At 37.9% G+C, this 21782-nt stretch overlaps 1 protein-coding gene across 1 annotated transcript in view; it reads left to right on the top strand.

Annotated features, from left to right (window-relative positions):
• Positions 1 to 19146, top strand: part of LOC140147656 (uncharacterized) — a 37917-nt gene extending 18771 nt beyond the window's left edge. The window contains exons 2-4 of the mRNA XM_072169427.1: positions 9041 to 9137; positions 10749 to 10843; positions 18923 to 19146. Coding sequence (XP_072025528.1) covers positions 9061 to 9137; positions 10749 to 10843; positions 18923 to 19056 — 306 coding nt within the window. The 5' untranslated portion in view covers positions 9041 to 9060 and the 3' untranslated portion in view covers positions 19057 to 19146. The remainder of the gene's footprint in view (positions 1 to 9040; positions 9138 to 10748; positions 10844 to 18922) is intronic.
• Positions 19147 to 21782: the final 2636 nt, after the last annotated feature.

Genomic DNA, 21782 nt, shown 5'->3' with positions numbered 1-21782 from the left:
TGGTATTTTTTTTATTTAGGGTCAAAGGTCATTAAGGGGCCACTTCCGGTATAAAACGAAATGCCTTTAAAATGCTTCTTCTCCCACAAATTACGTAGGACAGTGACACCACTTGCACACATGCATTGTTATCACCCAGTATCTATGGGGTCCTCACAGATTTGGGGTCAAAGGTCATTAAGGGGTCACTTCCGGTATAATACGAAAAACCTTCATAATTTTTTATTTGCTAAGAAAAACATAGGATAGTAACAGTACGTACACACATGAATTGCGGTTACCCAATTCATATGTGGTATTTTTTTATTTGGGGTCAAAGGTCATTAAGGGGTCACTTCCGGTCTGAGACGAAAAACCTTCAAAATGCCCCTTCTGCCACAAATAACATAACAAAGTGGTGCCACGTGCACCCATGCATTGACATTAGCCAATGTCTATGGACGTTTTCATATATTTTGGGGTCAAAGGTCATTAGGGGTCACAACACGGCTGTGTTTGTGGTCTTAGACCACAGCTAAGTCTAGTTGCACAGCCGCCATCGGCGCTGTGCATTGTTTTTACCGCGTTCTTCTTTCTGTCAACATTTTGCAGACCCCCCCTCTTGAAATTTACAAATTGCTCTAGCTCCGACATACTTTCATGGATTTCAACCAAACTTAGACACACTCATCACTGGCACTTGCTACAAATGTCACATGATCAATTTCCGGTCAAAGATCATCCACTTCCGGTCAATGATCAAAAACGTGATTTTTACTAAAAATGCTTCTTCTTCCACATATTACATAGCATCGTGACGTCACTTGCACACATACATCACCTATAGCCAGTGTCTAAAAGTCCTTCACAGAATTGGGATCAAAGGTCATTAAGGGGTCACTTCCGGTAAAAGTCTGAAAAATTTGTAAAAAATATTCAAAAAATCACTGTCTTTACATATTACATAGCAGAGAGTCGCCATTAGCACACATGCATCGCTACTAGCTAGGGTCTTTAGGATGCCTACAGTTTTGGGGTCAAAGGTCATTAAGGGGTTACTTCCGGTCAAAAATCAAAATTATCAAAAAAGTTTTAAAAATTTTTATCTCAAAATGTAAACAGACCAGAGTAATATAATCATCATACATGAATTAGTGTTACCTGGTGTATGCATGGTATTTTTATTTTGGGGGTCAAAGGTCAATAAGGGGTCACTTCCTGTTTTTAGCTAAATAACTTTAAGAATTTTTATCTCGACAACTAAACTTAGTAGAATTTTTTAATTAACATTGGAAAAATACATTTTGTCGGTGTACATAAGGTTTTTTTTTTCATTGAGGTCAAACGTCATTAAGGGGGTCAAAAGGTCAATCATAAATTTAAAAAAAATCAAAATCCATTTACAAGTTCCGATTAAGCTGAAATTCACCAGGAATATTCCTTATGACATCCTAAGCACTATGTAATATTTTTGTGGGGTCAAAGGTAATTAAGGGATCACTTCCGGTTCTCACAGATTCGGGGTCATAACTCATTTGTCACTGCTGGCTGTGCATGCTCGCGGTCGCAGGCGAACGCAATCAGATCTCGTTACACAGCCGTGACGTTAGTCACGGCTGTGTCTTTTTTCTTACAGGTTCTTTACACAGCCGTGACGTTAGTCACGGCTGTGTCTTTTTTCTTACAGGTTCTTTCTTCTTTCTTTCTTCTTTCTTTACACAGCCGTGACGTTAGTCACGGCTGTGTCTTTTTTCTTACAGGTTCTTTCTTCTTTCTTCTTTCTTTCTTCTTTCTGCCGACCACTACATTTGCTCTAGCACTTACATGCTTGTACCGATTTTGACCTAACTTGGTCACAACCATCATTGACCATGCCCCTACATGTCATATGAAACTCGTGGGGTCAAAGGTCAAGCAAGGGTCAAAGGGGTCAAAACGTGATTTCAACTCAAAATGCTTCTTCTCTCACAGATTACGTAGGAGAGTGACACCACTTGCACACATGCATTGTTATTATCTAGTGTCTATGGGGTCCTCACAGATTTGGGGTCAAAGGTCATTAAGGGGTCACTTCCGGTATAAAACGAAAAACCTTCAAAAATTTTTATTTGCTAAGAAAAACATAGGACAGTAACGGTATGTTTACAAATAAATTGTAGTTACTCTGTGCATATGTGGTATTTTTTTATTTAGGGTCAAATGTCAATAAGGGGCTACTTCCGGTATAAAACGAAATTCCTTTAAAATGCTTCTTCTCCCACAAATAACGTATGACAGTGACGCCACTTGCACACATGCATTGTTATTACCCAGTGTCTATGGGGTCCTCACAAATTTGGAATCAAAGGTCATTAAGGGGTCACTTCCGGTATAAAACGAAAAACCTTCAAAATTTTGTATTTGCTAAGAAAAACATTGGAGGGTGATGGTATATTCACACGTGAATTGTGTTTACCTATTGTACATGTGGTATTTTTTCATTTGGGGTCAAAGGTCATTAAGGGGTCACTTCCGGTCTGAGACGAAAAACCTTCAAAATGCCCCTTTCTGCCACAAATAACATAGCAAAGTGGTGCCACTTGGACCCATACATTGACATTAGCCAATGTCTATGGGCGTTTTATGTATTTTGAGGTCAAAGGTCATTAAGGCGTCAAAACACGGCTGTGTTCGTGGTCTTAGACCACAGCTAAGTCTAGTTCTTCTTCTTTCTGCCGACCACTTCATTTGCTCTAGCACTTACATGCTTACACCGATTTTGACCTTACTTGGTCACAACCATCATTGACCATGCCCCTACATGTCATATGAAACTCGTGGGGTCAAAGGTCACGCAGAGGTCATAGGGGTCAAAAACGTGATTTCAACTAAAAATGCTTCTTCTCTCACAGATTACGTAGGACAGTGACACCACTTGCACACATGCATTGTTATTATCCAGTGTCTATAGGGTCCTCACAGATTTGGTGTCCAAGGTCATTAAGGGGTCACTTCCGGTATAAAACGAAAAACTTTCAAATTTTTTTATTTGCTAAGACAAACATAGGACAGTAACGGTATGTTCACACATAAATTGTAGTTATCCTGTGTATATGTGGTATTTTTATATTTAGGGTCAAAGGTCATTAAGGGCCACTTCCGGTATAATACGAAATACGTTTAAAATGCTTCTTCTCCCACAAATTACGTAGGACAGTGACACCACTTGCACACATGCATTGTTATTACCCAGTGTCTATGGGGTCCTCACAGATTTGGGATCAAAGGTCATTAAGGGGTCACTTCCGGTATAAAACGAAAAACCTTCAAATTTTTTTATTTGCTAAGAAAAACATAGGACAGTAACGAGTATGTTCACACATGAATTGTGGGTACCCAATTCATATGTGGTATTTTTTATTTGGGGTCAAATGTCATTAAGGGGTCACTTCCGGTATAAAACGAAAAACCGTCAAATTTTTTTATTTGCTAAGAAAAACATAGGACAGTAACGGTATGTTCACACATAAATTGTAGTAACCCTGTGTATATGTGGTATTTTTTATTTAGGGTCAAATGTCATTAAGGGGTCACTTCCGGTCTGAGACGAAAAACCTTCAAAATGCCCCCTTCTGCCACAAGTAACATAGCAAAGTGGTGCCACATGCACCCATGCATTGACATTAGCCAATGTCTATGGCCGTTTTCATATATTTTGGGGTCAAAGGTCATTAGGGGTAACAACACGGCTGTGTTCGTGGGTTAGACCACAGCTTAGTCTAGTTCTTCTTTCTTTCTTCTTTACACAGCCGTGACTAACGTCACGGCTGTGTCTTTTTTCTTACAGGTTCTTCTTCTTCTTCTTCTGCCGACCATTACATTTGCTCTAGCACTCACATGCGTGCACCGATTTTGACCTAACTTGGTCACAACCATCAATGACCATGCCCCTACATGTCATATGAAACTTGTGCGGTCAAAGGTCACGCAGGGGTCATAGAGGTCAAAAACGTGATTTCAACTCAAAATGCTTCTTCTCTCACAGATTACGTAGGACAGTGACGCCACTTGCACACATGCATTGTTATTACCCAGTGTCTATGGGGTCCTCACAGATGTGGGGTCAAAGGTCATTAAGGGGTCACTTCCGGTATAAAACGAAAAACCTTCACAAATTTTTATTTGCTAACAAAAACATAGGACAGTACCGGTATGTTCACACATAAATTGTAGTTACCCTGTGCATATGTGGTATTTTTTTATTTAGGGTCAAAGGTCATTAAGGGGCCACTTCCGGTATAAAACGAAATACCTTTAAAATGCTTCTTCTCCCACAAATTACGTAGGACAGTGACACCACTTGCACACATGCATTGCTATTACCCAGTGTCTATGGGGTCCTCACAGATTTGGGGTCAAAGGGCATTAATGGGTTACTTCCGGTATAAAACGAAAAACCTTCAACATTTTTTATTTGCTAAGAAAAACATAGGACAGTAACGGTATGTTCACACATGAATTGTGGTTACCCAATTCATATGTGGTATTTTTTATTTGGGGTCAAAGGTCATTAAGGGCTACTTCCGGTATAAAACGAAAAACCGTCAAAATTTTTTATTTGCTAAGAAAAACATAGGACAGTAACGGTATGTTCACACATGAATTGTGGGTACCCAATTCATATGTGGTATTTTTTTATTTGGGGTCAAATGTCATTAAGGGGTCACTTCCGGTCTGAGACGAAAAACCTTCAAAATGCCCCTTCTGCCACAAGTAACATAGCAAAGTGGTGCCACATGCACCCATGCATTGACTTTAGCCAATGTCTATGGCCGTTTTCATATATTTTGGGGTCAAAGGTCATTAGGGGTAACAACACGGCTGTGTTCATGGGTTAGACCACAGCTTAGTCTAGTTCTTTCTTACACAGCCGTGACGTTAGTCACGGCTGTGTCTTTTTTCTTACAGGTTCTTTCTTCTTTCTTTCTTCTTTCTTTCTTCTTCTTTCTGCCGACCACTACATTTGCTCTAGCACTTACATGCTTACACCGATTTTGACCTAGCTTGGTCACAACCATCATTGACCATGCCCCTACATGTCATATGAAACTCGTGGGGTCAAAGGTCACGCAGGGGTCATAGGGGTCAAAAACGTGATTTCAACTCAAAATGCTTCTTCTCTCACAGATTACGTAGGACAGTGACACCACTTGCACACATGCATTGTAATTATCCAGTGTCTATGGGGTCCTCACAGATTTGGGGTCAAAGGTCATTAAGGGGTCACTTCCGGTATAAAACGAAAAAATTTCAATTTTTTTATTTGCTAAGAAAAACATAGGACAGTAACGGTATGTTCACACATAAATTGTAGTTACCCTGTGTATATGTGGTATTTTTTATTTAGGGTCAAAGGTCATTAAGGGGCCACTTCCGGTACAAAACGAAATACCTTTAAAATGCTTCTTCTCCCACAAATTACGTCGGACAGTAACACCACTTGCATACATGCATTGTTATTATCCAGTGTCTATGGGGTCCTCACAGATTTGGGGTCAAAGGTCATTAAGGGGTCACTTCCGGTATAAAACGAAAAACCGTCAAAATTTTTTATTTTCTAAGAAAAACATAGGACAGTAACGGTATGTTCACACATGAATTGTGGGTACCCAATTCATATGTGGTATTTTTTTATTTGGGGTAAAATGTCATTAAGGGGTCACTTCCGGTCTGAGACGAAAAACCTTCAAAATGCCCCTTCTGCCACAAGTAACATAGCAAAGTGGTGCCACATGCACCCATGCATTGACATTAGCCAATGTCTATGGCCGTTTTCATATATTTTGCGGTCAAAGGTCATTAGGGGTAACAACACGGCTGTGTTCGTGGGTTAGACCACAGCTTAGTCTAGTTGTGTTTTGATTTAAACGTAATAAAAATCCCTTTAAAAAGGGATGGACCTGGACAGTATTTATTCCATGTGAAGTATGAGTATATGCTTTTGATATATTCTTTTCTTTGATACGGTACTATTTTGATGGCAAGAGATGGTCTGAAATTAAATTTGGGACATAAATATATGGATGTACGTGTAATTGACGTTAAATTAAGGGATGGGGCATGAACGTTTGGACATTATTGTGGGACATTAGCGCACATCAGACATATCTAATTGCATTCTGAATACGAAGAATGTCCTTCTGATATCAAATAATTTGATTTTTTGAAATTCGCAATGTAATACACATTTTGTGACAAATGATTAAAAATTGATATTTTTGATATTTAACAGTACTCGAAGTAAACTTTATAAATCTGATGGTTTATACTTAAAGTGTATGTAGGTGGGATGAAAAGCCGACGATCAATTGAAAATTTTGACCTTTCGTATTGAAGATATGGAATTTTTTCCTAAAACACCAGGTGTTTTGGAAAAAAATCCATATCTTCAATATGAAAGGTCAAAACTTTCAATTGATCGGCGGCTTTTCCTCCCAGCTACATAATTATGGACAGGTACTATCGGTACTGGTGGTGCGACGCATACCATACTTCATTTTTTTCATGCAAGTGAATTTTTGTTGGGAGAAGGTCCACATTTTGGAATTCCGCACCATCTTCCTCCTCGCAAATAATCCAGCCTATCACGCCTCACGTGCCTCTTGCGATGGGATGCGATACTGCATCGCGATATCGCAATAAAGTTAAACACATTTTAACTTGGAATTTCCAAGTTAAGCCCGATCCTGACTCCACTTCGCAGCGCGATGCGATGCTGCGATGCTTTTCAAACATCGCGCGATGAAATTAAAATGTACATTTTAATTTCATCGCACGATGTTGCGATGTTTTAAAAGCATGTGGGGTCTGCATCTCCTTTTAAGGTCATCCTACCGACCTTGATTTTCCAGCAGCCAATCAGAAGCGTGCACGGCTGCGATATCGCAGCGCGATGCGAAAAAGTTGAACATTGTTCAACTTTTTCGCAGACCAAAATTTCCACCGCGCGATGAGAATTTTCACCGCTGAGCTCGTAAAAACCTGGCTCAGATTACAGTTTTTATAGCATCGCAGCATCGCATCGCGCTGCGATGTGGAGTCAGGATCGGGCTTTACGTTGAGTTGCGGCAAAAAATAATCGATATATCGGCAACGCACCGCATCGCAAAGCAAATGCGGCGTAGTATGAACGGACCTTTAGTCTACATTTAATAATTATATCCGACACTCCGGCGAATTTTTTTTTGGGGGGGCAATTAAAGGGTTAAGAAGTAATATTTTGGAAAGCGAGGATCGAAAATTGGAATTGCTAGTTTTGCCGTTTGTCGCCTCATTTTTTTTTGTGTGTTAAATTCATGAGCATTCCACCAAATAAGTAACTCTCAGGGTTTTCATTTTTGATATCATCGTATCTTGTAAAGCTGAATCATACTCCATTGCTGAGCGCGCTAAGGGAGCACGTTTTCCCAATCCAACAGAAAGCGTTCTACATATAAATTGGCCAAAAACCAACTTTGCTCAGCGATGTAGTATAAATTCAGTCCGATCCTGCACCGCGATGCGATACTGCGATGCTTTTCAAACATCGCAGCATCGCGCGATGAAATTAAAATGTACATTTTAATTTCATCGCGCGATGGTGCGATGTTTGAAAAGCATGTGGGGTCTGCATCTCCTTTTAAGGTTATTCTACCGACCTTGATTTTCCAGCAGCCAATCACAAGCGTAATCTTTACACCTTGGGTTTTAAAGTCTGTTTCTGTGGGTTATTTCTTCAGTCATAATGTTTGTTTGCTTCTGTTCTGAAAATTATTTTACTATTTTTCCTTACTGTAAATAAAAGCTACATGTATTTTTTAATTGCAAAAGTAAATTCAAGATCTCTTTGAAATTCGAAAATTGTTTGAAATTGTCCAACAACCATTAATTTGCTCGATAAGTGAACTTAGAAATTTCGGGGTAAGGACGAAAAAACATCCCCGGTTGTTGACCCGGTATTATCGGCGGAACATAAACATTATACCGGGGTTTGTTTTTCAGATAAGTGTTCGGGCTTCTAAAAATGGTTGAAGTTGGGACAATGTGCGCGTGTAGCGCGATGTTGTTAGTACACTATTTTAGTGGAAAACGGAGCTCCTTACCGGCCCTTTTCTTTTTCTTTGCCTTCTCGATTTTCTTTTTCATTTTTTTCGGGGGCACTTTTCTCTTTCAGTTTTTACCCCTGTAACCCCACCCCACCCCACCCACCCCCATTTGTTTATTGGCTATGCTACTGCACTCTGGCTTCTTTGCTGCCCAAACCTGACAACCTAATTATTATGGGGTATTAAAATTGTACATCATGTCGTTATGAATTCGGCAGACGGCCGAATCCGGATTCGGCTTTTTGTAAATTCATTTTAGTCACGCATTACTTTTGAATTAGAGAACAAGGGATCAATGCTTTACCTATAGAGGGCAGCATGTCGATTTTTAACGGTTATCGTCTTTGACCGTACTGCGAGTCACCGTTAGCTAACCCAGTATGCCGCCCTCTTTTGAATACTTACTATGCTGTTATCATCTGATCTCCGTTAAGAAATTGATATGCAGCCTTCTATTGTGTACAGCATTGATCCCTTATTCTCAAATTCAAAAGTAATGCATGCGTAAAATGAATTGACCAAAAGCCGAATCCGGATTTGGCCGTCTGCCGAATTCATGACGATTGTATTTTATTCATGTTAATAGGGTCTTTTGATTGAGTGATGTTGCTTTTTAATACTTATTGTTAGAAGTGATACTTTATTTATTTTGTATAATGTTATATTATTGTGTTTTCTAACCATGTTAATTGCTATTGTACAGCACAGTGGTACCGGTAATATTTTGAATAGCGCTCAATAAATGCTGTGATATATATATTATTCCGTCTTTGCATGGTTGGTTGTCGTCGGTAGATTTTACATGAAACTATACTACCCGACCGACTCGAATTGTGTCAAATCAAGGGCCAGCGTTTTGTGAAGAGTATTAGGCTTATGTTTTAGTAAATAATTTAGTTTGAATAACATCAATGCTTGCTTTTAATTCTGTTTTATAGGAGACCCCGCTATTGAAATCATGAAGGTCTTGGCAGCTATTTTGATTTGCGGCATGGTATTCTCCATGGTTGAAGGAAAGATACGAGGGCATAGCTGGTAAGTAGCCTGCAAGTAGGGCTGGAAACATTCGGTCGTAGCATTATATTATGCAGTATATAACTCGGCAGTTTTCCGACTGCCAGGGGAATCCCCCTCGCGCACCCCCAGTCTGGCACCACACATTTTTTTTCAAGTTTCAGCCCCCCCCCCCATGTTGAAAATCTTCCTAAGCCTATGATAGTTTTATTTTATACTTTTATTAATTGTAGGGTTATCGCCTGATGAATGGCGTTGCATATGATTAACATTGGAATACGTTTGTATTTGTGATCATAAATAGAACATAAACATTACATGTGATATCACCGATATCAACATGTAAAAAGTGTTGCAAATTCATAACACAAAGTGTTATGCTGTAACCAGTTACATGTAACTCTATTAATTTATTGTTTTACAAATAAATAGAGAGGTGTTGTGATGTGTTTTGTATTTTGCGATTCTTTTTCTCGCGTAGGCCTCCAAATACCATATCAAAACTATTAATGTTTATAATATCAATCAAATGAAAACAATTATTATTATTATTATTATCATTATTATTATTATTATTATTATTATTATTATTATTATTATTATTATTATTATTATTATTATTAATGGGCCGCCTATTTGCCATAGGCCTACATGGAGCATTACATTTATGCACTAAAATTATCCGTGTTTTTGTTTTGTTTTTGTTTTTTAAAATTAGTAATTGAAGTTTACTGTCCAGTTAAAATATGCAAGAAAACATCAAAATATGCATGATCATTGCGTGCAAGAACACTCACTAAAGTTACCACTCTTAGAAATTGGGCAACTCCTTATGAATTAAGCAACACCATAAACATACTTTTTATTCGACGTGAATACTTTTTGACGTCACGAAACTTGAAGTATTAGACATCAAATATTCTACGAACAACGGAGTCTGTAGCTTCCTTAAGGGCACGGATAGCAACGTTTGCACAGTATTTTTGTTGGACGTACATGAGAGCACATCAGACATATCGAATTGTAAATTCTGAATACGAGGAATTCGTTCTGATTTAAAATAATTTTGATTTTTTGAAATTGGCGATATAATACAAATTTTATGGCAAATTATTAAAAATTGATGTTTTTTAAAATTTCATATTTAACAGTCCTCGAAGTAAATTTATAAATCTAATGATATGTATTTAAAGTGTATGTAGCTGGGAGGAAAAGCCGACGATCATTTTTTCCCCAAAAGACCTAAATTTTGTAGGTGTTTTGGGGAAAGTGCGTTTTATTAATAGCCATATATACGCATCACCTCTGGTGCACCTCGGTGAATGTTTTTTGTTTTTGTTTTGTGAACAATGATTGGCTGGAGCAATTTATCAACTCTTTGGATTAATGAGATTTTAAATATTCAATTTATTTGTGGACACTAAATACAAAAATGTCATGGAAAAAATGAAGTATAGGCCTATATTAATGTTGCGTGTCAATGAATTTCTCAAAAAAGAAAAAAATGAAAAAAGAAATGCGAATTGCTTAAAAAACCAAATGCGCGCGGTCTTCAGGAAACCAACTTGCTTTTTTTTGTATTGCCTACAAATTAGGGTTTTTTTTATCACTCTTTTTTCTATCCTACTACAGGAGCGGTTATAACGTTATTTGCAAATATGAAGCGCAAACTGCTTATTTTGAAGCAATTTGCGGCACCCGGCGTAAACGAGAAATCGACGAAACAGGTAAGATATATAAACATCGTTATACACTAAACAAAAGGTATATGGCACAAACCAGAGGCATAAGGTAAGATATACATCGTTATACACTAATCATCAAATAGTATATGGCGCAAACGAGAGGTACATAGCAAGATATACATCGTATACACTAAACAACAAAAGGTATATGGCACAAACCAGAGGCATAAGGTAAGATATACATCGTTATACACTAATCATCAAATAGTATATGGCGCAAACGAGAGGTACAAGGTAAGATATACATCGTTATACACTGATCATCTAATAGTATATGGCACAAACGAGAGGCACAAGGTAAGATATACATCGTTATACACTAATCATCAAATAGTATATGGCACAAACCAGAGGCACAAGGTAAGATATACATCGTTATACACTAATCATCAAATAGTATATGGCACAAACCAGAGGCACAAGGTAAGATATACATCGTTATACACTAATCATCAAATAGTATATGGCACAAACCAGAGGCACAAGGTAAGATATACATCGTTATACACTAATCATCAAATAGTATATGGCACAAACCAGAGGCACAAGGTAAGATATACATCGTTATACACTAGTCATCAAATAGTATATGGCACAAACCAGAGGCACAAGGTAAGATATACATCGTTATACACTAATCATCAAATGGTATATGGCGCAAACGAGAGGTACATAGCAAGATATACATCGTTATACACTAATCATCAAATAGTATATGGCACAAACCAGAGGCACAAGATGATATACATCGTTATACACTAATCATCAAATAGTATATGGCGCAAACGAGAGGCACAAGGTAAGATATACATCGTTATACACTAGTCATCAAATAGTATATGGCACAAACCAGAGGCACAAGGTAAGATATACATCGTTATACACTAATCATCAAATAGTATATGGCGCAAACGAGAGGTACATAGCAAGATATACATCGTTATACACTAATCATCAAATAGTATATGGCGCAAACGAGAGGTACAAGGTAAGATACATCGTATACACTAATCATCAAATAGTATATGGCACAAACCAGAGGCACAAGGTAAGATATACATCGTTATACACTAATCATCAAATAGTATATGGCGCAAACGAGAGGTACAAGGTAAGATATACATCGTTATACACTAATCATCAAATAGTATATGGCAAAAACCAGAGGCACAAGGTAAGATATACATCGTTATACACTAATCATCAAATAGTATATGGCGCAAACGAGAGGTACAAGGTAAGATACATCGGTATTCACTAATCACCAAATTAGTATAATGGCAGAAACGAGAAGCACAAGGTAAGAATATACTTAGTTACATAGTTTTGGACAAAGGTGCCAGCCGGGTTAATATTAATTGTTACAGTCTCCTCTATCCCGGTTGGCATTTATGAAAAGTGGCGTAAACTGATATTTTGGTTAAAAATGTGTTGTTTTTTGTGTGACTTTTTTCTAATTTTTACCCAAGAATGTCAAATATTAAAGTAGCTATAAAGGAAATTGACTGCAACCTTATTTTTTGCTCTAAGTATTAGAGGGGGATGAATATTTTATATCTGTGAATAAAAATATTCCATCATACCATATTGAGGCGACATGTGGGTTAAAACATTCTTTTTTCATGATTTTTATCATATTTTAAAACAAAAATGCCCATTTTTTGTGGAGTGAAAATTTATTTTTGACAAGAAATGTATATCAATGTATTGAGCTGCATGTTTGAATTGAAAAAGTTCACAATGACTTATTTCTCACTATGACAGAAAACCATACACTCTAAATTAGAAAGACTTAAAATTTAAATCTTAGTTGAGACTTGTAAATTTTGAAGTCTAAGATTTATGTGAACATTATCTTCAATCGCCGAGGTAGTAGTCTGTGCTTCTGCTGTATAAGCTTACCTATATACGCATAATATAATTTATAAATGGGAAAGCTTATTTCCATGAAAGATCACACTCGGCCACTGCAGTGACACTGGAATTATCACTGGCACTGCAGACTATTGCTTGAACTTTATGAAAGAAGTACTCCTGACTTGGTATTAATGCCGTGAATAGATGTATTGCTTGATAAGAAGTCACACAGACTTGTATTTAATATTGATATTTAAATCCCCATAAAGATTTATATTTAGAAATAAATCCCAGATATGCTTAAAAGTAAATCTTAAAGGACTTGAATATTAAATACAATGGACTTGCATTTTTAATTTTTTAAGGATTTGAAAATTTTAAGTCTAAGGATATTCTTATTTTTTTAATCTAAAGGTTTTGTCAGTAATTACAGTCCGCCTTGGATTTAACAATTAAATCTTTTAGACTTGAAAATAAGTCTTTGGAATTACGAGAGATACCGTAAAACCCCGTCTACAAGCATATATAGTGTTTTTTATAAAAGCTTAATTAATTCGAAGCAAGCGTTAATATACCAATACAATAGATCGGTCTTAAAATAATACTTGTTTGTATATGCTTGGATCCGTAATTTATTTGCTCAAATTCCATAATGGCGACTGGATTAATGTAGCTTTCATCAGAAGCGCACTATATGCTTGTAGACGGGGTTTTACGGTAGGTCATTTCAGCATGAAATACATATTATTTTGATTTTTAAAACTTTTATACATGTCAGATTTAGAGATATATATAACTGAAGGCTTGTTTTTGGCTAAAAATGACCACAATTTCAGCATAGTTGCAGGGGAGACACTGTCTGTTCCAGGCGGGGCCGGCCAAGATTGGCTCAATTTTGACGTTGTCATTGGTTTTACACGTAAACACAAAAATGTCTCAAATTATTCCAAAACTGTACGTATGTTATTAAGCACTATTTTATCAGTCTAAATCCGTTGAGGTTCGCCAGTGAACCTCATTGTAAGTACTGTTTTTTTGAGTTTTTTTTGTATGAATAACGCACGATATGTTACGATATATACTGAACATTTCCCCTATGTTTGTCAATGAGAATACGTAGTGTAGTGGTTAATTAGCTCGCCTCCCACGCATAAGGTCCCGAGATCGATTCTCCTCCCCGGCGGTGATTAATAATTTTTCTTCTTCTTTTTTCTTTGAATTTAAAATTATTTATTTTCATGTGAAAATGTATATATTGCACTGGGAAATATATTTTGTGCTTTTTTTTTCTGTAATGGGGCCACCCGGCCAATAGAGCTAAAAACGGATCTTGGCTCCGGGAAAAATAATTGCGTCCATCGTGCAGGCAGTGTTGCCGTCATATTGTCTGTTTTGTTTACGCTTTTGGCTGTTGCCACATTGAATAATGTAGTCCACCATCGTCTGGTCTGTTCAAGGAAATGGGAGTCAGTATACATAAACGCACAATAAGCCCAATCGGCATTGGAAGTTTGCAATGCATTGTGGGACACTTTTTGCAGGTTTGGGACACTTTGCCCTCTGACCTTTTGGGAAAATTTAGAAAAATTGTTTTTTATGCTTACAAAATATAATCTAAAATGTTTTACAAGAATGAAAACAAACCCAAAAAATATTATTATTGAATAAATTAATTGTTTAAATATTTTTAATGATATCATTATGACAATAATAAATAAATTAATAATAATTACAGCAATTTTCCTGATATGTCAGAGGTCAAAGTGTCCCAAAACTGCAAAAAACCGGAAGTTATAATGGCTATTGGGCTTATTCCCTTTTGATGGAATCAAAATTGCAATTTTACGGTCAGCCCAAATTGAATTACAATATGTGACGCGAGCAAAATCAGTCGGAACTCGGAAATATTGATTTTGAGATGTAGCAAACAAAGGAACTATTTCCTTTTGTTTCCTGTTGTTTTGGAAACTCTTTAATTGCTCATCATATCTTTGGAACTGATTGTTCAATTTCAATCGGGCTTTCTGCAAAATCCAGCTCTATAAATGCTTTTTACTTATCTTATAAGAAACTGAAAATTTAATATTTTCGAGTTCCCACTGATTTTGCTTGATCGCATCACATATTAAATGTGAGGCTAATTGCAAATTTTTGGAGTCAAAACTTTTTTGACCCCCCTCCAGAGAACCTGAAACTTGTTTGACCCCATCTTTAGACATACAAAACTTTTGACCCCCCCCCCTTTCCAAGAGGTTAAAAAACAGTCGGGGGGGGGCTACTCCATTTGTGCAGTTACAAAGTTGAAGGTGTTTTTCACATGTGACTTGTATGAAGTTTAATTTCAATTTATGTATTCTAATTTTTGTTTCATTCTTATAACCAATAATTAAATAAATAAAAGTAACAAAAAAAAAGAAGAAAAAAAAAGGAAATTGACAGTGGCGTAGCTAGGGCTTGTGGCGCCTAGGGCGCTAAGGATAGGTATTGCCCCTGATTCTTGAAATAATTATGGCGCGTGGAGCACGCGATAATTTGCACAAATAGGGCCTACTACTAATTAATTTTTGTTATAATGAAGTTGAATATCGGTCTTAAATTGATCTTTCAAATGATTCTGTGCTGAAATGGTCAATTCGGCAACCCCCCCCCCTTAAGAGTGGAGCCCAGGGCACATGCCGCACCTGGAAATTGAGAGCAACATCTGGGCACATACTCAAGATTTTAAAGACTTGTATATTAGGGGCGTAGCCAGCTTTCTTGGTCAAGGGGCAAAATATATATTGCTGGTTGCATGACTTGCATTATTTTGACCCGGTATTATCATTGGGATACATACATATAGACGAATCCAATTCCACGCATTCCTACACCTTAATGGCTGCCAAGTTGGGTCCCCGACGCGACGGCTCCATCTGACCTAAAATGTGAAATGATGCGGCCTTGGAGGGTATTTAAAACTGCATTCTATCACCTGTGTTACACGTAGACAAAAGAATAATGACAGTGTACAACACAAAATAATCTAATATCGAATTTTAAGCGGTTTTAATCCACCCAATTGGGCAGTCACTACACCAGTTTGGTGCATGCGGGGACCCGTCACGGCCGACCAAATCCTGACCATGACTTGGCTCGTTGGATTCGTCTATAAGTCTACACCTTATAATTTGCATTTTAATGCAAATATTTAAAAATATTTGCATTAACTTGTTTCACAAGAGTCTGCAAACATGTGTGCATTATTGTACAATACATGTCATGTAAAGTTTTTGAGCTTCCAAAAAGGCTTTAATGGGATACCGGTAATGAACGCGCGTAGCGAGTCAATTAATGTATTTTATACTATTTTTGGCCATAAGTGGGGTAAAAAAGGGCTAGATTGGTACAATATGCGAGTGTAGCGCGCAAATATTTTGTATGCTCTTGTTCTTTTGGTATTTTCTTGTTCAAAACTTTTGACCCCCCCCCCTCTTTTAGTAACCAAAACTTTTTGATCCCCCTTTGTGCAACTCAAAACCTTTTGTGTCCCCCCACGTTTTGCCCAGCCCCCCAACCAAAGTATTTATGAACGGTCCCTTAGAGACATACGTTGTATGTGAATCAGAGTTAAGCACTCATCTAAGATAACACCAAGAAATTTAGCTCCCTTCCGACTAGCCTTAAACTAAAAAAAAAAAACCCATTGAAATGGACTGTTCCAGTATAATCAAATAGAGTTACCTATTCAGGTTCAAACCCAGTTGAGAAAATTAAGCTTATCTTCCATAAACATAATAAGGGGTGGATGAATCCCGGGGGGCATCTCAAAAAAAATTTTGGTAGGGTGTGCCACCGCCAGTTTCGAACTCGAGGTCTAAGGAACTGATCGGCCGGCCAAAAAGGGGGGTCTAGGGAACTGATCGGCCGGTCAAAAAGGGGGTCTTGGGAGCTAATTAACCGGCCAAAAAGGGGGGGTCTTGGGAACTGATCAGCCGCCAAAATCTGAAAATGGGGGGGACTCTCGGGAACTAAACCATGCAGGCCAAACCAGGGTTCAGTTTTGTTGCGTTTTTGCCGCAATCGATTTCACTTTGAATTGTGCATTAAATTTAATATTAAATTATGAAATCCATTCATGCAAAATTGGTCTGGGGTTGCGTACGATGGAAATCTCAGCAAGTTACCTACCTATAGCCTACTGATAATTATAACAGCAGCCAGCAGCATTACATAAAAGCCCACCATAAAAACAAACCCATAAAAATATTTTTTTTCAGTGCCGAAAAACATTTAGGCTACATTGAATTGCCATGCATACATGTCACAATGATCGAGTGAGTGAAGTATGCAGAATTTGACAGCTAAACCAGTAGATCGTAAATTACCTTCTAATTCCCTGTTATGTTCAGCTGCAAGGACGTGTACATAATTATTTGAGGTACTTTTCCTCATATTTGGCAATTTTATTCCCAAAAGAGATCTCAAAATCATTCAAAATGTTCATCAGCTGAAGGCCTCGGCACTCGGTACTCACAATCACAAACCACTGTTTATAAACAGCCAACCAGTGTTGCCACTACTAAAAGGAGCCCAAAATCCCGCCCAAAATTCACCTTATCCCTTTACAATGTGTTTCAATGGGGAAGAAATTGATGAAAAATTCCCTTTGAAGCTTTTGGGCTCGCAAAAGTAGCTCAGTTGGGCTTCAAGTAGTAGGACAGAAAACACGCCAACCAGGATGTCAATATGAGAGTGGAGATTGATGATCTGAGAGTCTATGGAACGGCGGCTAGAAAAAAATTTTGGGCTTCAAATGTTCAAGAGCGGCCATCAATGAAATCAGAGGGTCTAAGGAACGGCTAGCGGCTCTGAAAAAGGGGGTCGTCGCCGCGGCACATACCCGTATAGCTGGTCAATGGGAGTGCCCTCCCCGGGGGATGAATGTTAACTGGACTAACCCATTTTGGAGCAGAATAGTTTTCCCAAATTTTTGTTTAAAAAATCTCGTATGCTCATTGTTTTTTGTTTGTTTGTTTTTGTTTTTTATTTGTGCTTCAGATACAGTACAGTAAGCCAAATAATTAAGGTACCAGTTACGTTCACCCCCTATATATCCTAAACAAAGGCAGATATGTCATAATTGGAACCAACCGCAGCCAATAGCTGCATCTTTTAGCTCGAATTTAAGACCTCATTCGTTGAAATTGTTAAGAAATAAAGACACGACGATCCAAAAACACAAGGAAGATGCCAATTTAAAAGTTGCAGTTTGCCACATTGCATGCCCTATTGATTTGTACACAAAGCGTTGGCGAACAGGAGAACTAGCGCCGTGCTTGCATAATTTGATTAGCACGAAAAACTAGCGTCGTGCTTAGAACCCGGGGGGGGGGGGCACTTCAATATGAAATGGATATAGGGGTAGGGCTGGCACTTTCGCACTAAGGGGCATTCGGTGAGAGCAAAATGTAAAAAATATGGGGTCATTGGGTGAGAGCATGATTTTTGGCATTCGGTGAGAGCAAAATGTAAAAAATATGGGGTCATTGGGTGAGAACATGACTTTTTTTAAATGGAATCTTTGGGTGAGAGCCGAAACAGCGCCACAAAAAACCCGAAAGTCGAATTTCTAGTTCTAAATGGCTTCAAATTTCATTGTTTTTTTCAAAATAAGTAACAAAATCAGTGAAAAATGGAAGTTGCTGTTCAAATTGAACTTGTAAGGGTCTTTGGGTGACAGATCAATGGAAAAATAGGGTGTCTTCGGGTGACAGAGCATGTGTTCGTAAAAAATATGGGGTCTTTGGGTGAGAGCGATGCTGAAAAAGGGGGTCTTAACAGCCCTACATATGCGTCACCTCCAAAATTGGAGTGCCCCCCGGGCTTAGAACACAAAAGTGCAACTTTTTATTTCGTATCTTCCGCGGTTTTGGATCATCGTTTGTTTAATTCTCAACCAATTTCAACAAATAGGTCTTAAATCAGAGCTAAAGAGTACAGGCATCGGCTGCTTGTTTTAATTTTGACACATTTGACTTTATTTAGGATATACAAGGGTGAACACAACTGCTACCTTAATGCTTTTGATTACTGTATACTCGGATGGCGGCAACATATTTTTTTTTTGAAAAGCCTGATAGTATTTCGGGAGCCTGATACAATATTAATCATCAATGTATTTCATAAACTCATTTATACTTTTTTTTTATTCATTTTTCATTGTAGATGCTCTCGGCTTCCTGAAAAGGACATTGGAAGGTATGGAAAAGCGAAGGGACTGGCGATCGTATATGGAGGAAGAATGCTGTCACGAAGGCTCGGGGTGCACGGTAGAAGAAGTTGCCGAGTTAGATTGTTGACTTCAGGTTACTTAATATTTTAGGATGGCTTCGCCTCTTAAAAAGTATATATTGTTACTTTACACGTAACAAAACAAACCTACTACTAAAAACCATGTGGAAATAATAAAATAAATCTAGTACTAGAAGAAAATTAAACAAAATGTCTTCTTTACTCCACATTCCAGAAAAATACAGCACAAATTTTTTTGGGATTAAAATTTTTTTATCAAGTTCTGCCAAATGAAACATAGCTCAATCCTAATCATTCATTTAGTCCTAACTGGAGATTTCCTTAAAAAGAGCCAAAAACATGCCTTTTCGGCATGTTTTCTGACAATCGAGTCACAAAAATCACAGACTTGGAACAAGTCTAAGTATTCAAAATCTTGAGTATATGCCTAATTTTGCTCTAATTTTCACTTTTTTGTGTGTTACTTTAATATATATATGGTTGGTTATAAGAATGAAACATGTCTTTTCCAAAAATTAGAATGCGTAAACTGAAATTAGTCTTAGTACAAGTCTTTGGGCTTGATTGTCACAGCATACGAAAAACCGTATTTCCAAAAATTGGCTAAATGTTAAAATTGGACTTTTATCGCTAGTTAAGACTAACTAATGGATTAGGATTTGGCTGTATTTCATGTGGCAAAACAAGATAATATTTTTTTATTCAAAAAATTAGTTCTGTATTTTTCTGGAATAGAGAGTAGGCCCTAGTCTATTTTGTCACCTGTTGTCAAGGACCCGGATCTCGCTTCGATTCACAGACCATTCGCTACTTGCACGGTTCCGCCATTATGCACTATGTGCGGGAGAGCCTCGAACTGGCAGCATACATGAATGGGAATTGAACTAGTCATAACGTTCTGTGTAAGGTTACATAATTCTTCCTTTCATGTATGCTGCCAGTTCGAGGCTCTCCCGCACATAGTGCATAATGGCGGAACCGTGCAAGTAGCGAATAGAGAGCTATCGATGTCACATAGCCTCGCTTTTTTTTTTATATTTTTTTTAATTCAATTCAAATTCAATTAACTTGCCACTAAACGTATACGCTGGCGAAGTTACATAATTAATCGGATTAATTACCATAGCAATAGGTGAAAACAATTTTGAACATATCGCGCTGCACTACAAGCAGGTTACACTCATCACCTGTGTATGTCTGCAATCATAGATTGAATACAATACTGGTCTTTTCAAAGATACTAATCTTACAGGTGCAAGTGATCAGCAGGATATGGTTCAATGCATGCAGAGTTACCGCGTGAACGTATCAGTACAGCGCGGTATATTCAAATATTGTTTTCACCTATTGCTATGGTAGTTAAAGCCATATTATAACATTTGCTGAGGAAGACGCCCTCACTGAATTTTTAAAATTCCTTTTTTTACACGATTAAATTGTACTTTATTAAACCAATATAGCCTGCAAAACTCAAGATTCTAGGTGCGGTAGGAACCGGCGCTTTATTATTACGATGGAATTATTAGTCGAACGCATACACGATGTTCATAACACACAGTACGTACACAGCGTGCGTTACGGTGATATACACAACAAAGGGTCGTACCACAACATGACCGAAGGTGTGGTACGTATTGGCGACATGTGTGCTGGTAGTAAATTCCAATTTTCTTCGCTTTGCCGTAGTTGTAAAAAAAAAAAATAAAAGGGGATATATCTGACAGTAAAAGCTAACATTTTATGGCAAAGAAATGCTAATCTATTTTGTTTGAAAATGTTATAATATGGCTTTAATCCGATTATTACGTAACTTCGCCAGCGTATAGAGGCCTTGCATGTGACGGGTCTTTTTATCTTTTCAGTTTCCGTAAGATACGAAAACGCAGGGGATTCAGTAAGTTTACTGTAATCTTACTTCATTGTTAACTTTGAAGTACCAATCAGGTTATTTCAATAGAGGGGATGCCTATGTCAATAAAAGCGGGAGAGACAAGGTTATGAAACCGGTGTTAACACCGGTGTTTTTAATGGTCTAGCGCCCTCTCGTCTGCATGCCAATCCGAATAACAAAGTCCACGTTTTTCTATAAAAACGTTGAAAATAAGCCCTTAAATCACAAAAGGTCCGATTATGAGCCTGTCGCACCCAATGCACGTGTGCAGGGCCAAAGTGTCGCCCTTCCCTCGTATCAATGTCCATCTCCCTATTGTGCTTCCCCTGCCCCCTCCCCCCATGATCAGTCTCCCCACTCCCTCCCCGGTCCCTACTCTCTCCTCTTTACGTCTCTCCCTCTCCTCTCTTTCTTCCTCACCCCCTCCCACTCTCACTTGTTCAGTCTCAAGTATTTCCCGCCCTGCCTCCCTCCCCCCCTCCCTTGCGAAATTTATCAGTATGATCCATGACTGAAAATAAGCTATGCAAAAATAACATTTAAAATAAACCCGAGTCTTGCATATAGGCCCAACCAATTATCAGATTAGCTTGCCATTGGTACGAATGAATAGAATACATTATCTTTGCTCCAATGCAATTCTTTTGTATTGCATTTCAATATAAAACATGATTACCAAATCACCACTTGTACGCGCCTCATTGGGAGATATTCGACTATTTTAGACGCTCGTTTCATCGCCAATATGAAAGATTTTTGCTTATAACTTAGCAACATGGTTAGTATATATTTCAATGCAAGACTATTTTTACGAGCTACTTACGTCTAGGCGTAAGTGCATATACACCAAACACAAGTCAATTGAAGCCGTACAATTTACCG

This window comes from Amphiura filiformis, chromosome 3, assembly GCF_039555335.1.
Source record: "Amphiura filiformis chromosome 3, Afil_fr2py, whole genome shotgun sequence".
NCBI lineage: Eukaryota > Metazoa > Echinodermata > Ophiuroidea > Amphilepidida > Amphiuridae > Amphiura > Amphiura filiformis.
The sequence above is the reverse complement of the archived record's forward strand: the minus strand, read 5'-3'. Positions and strand labels throughout refer to the sequence as shown.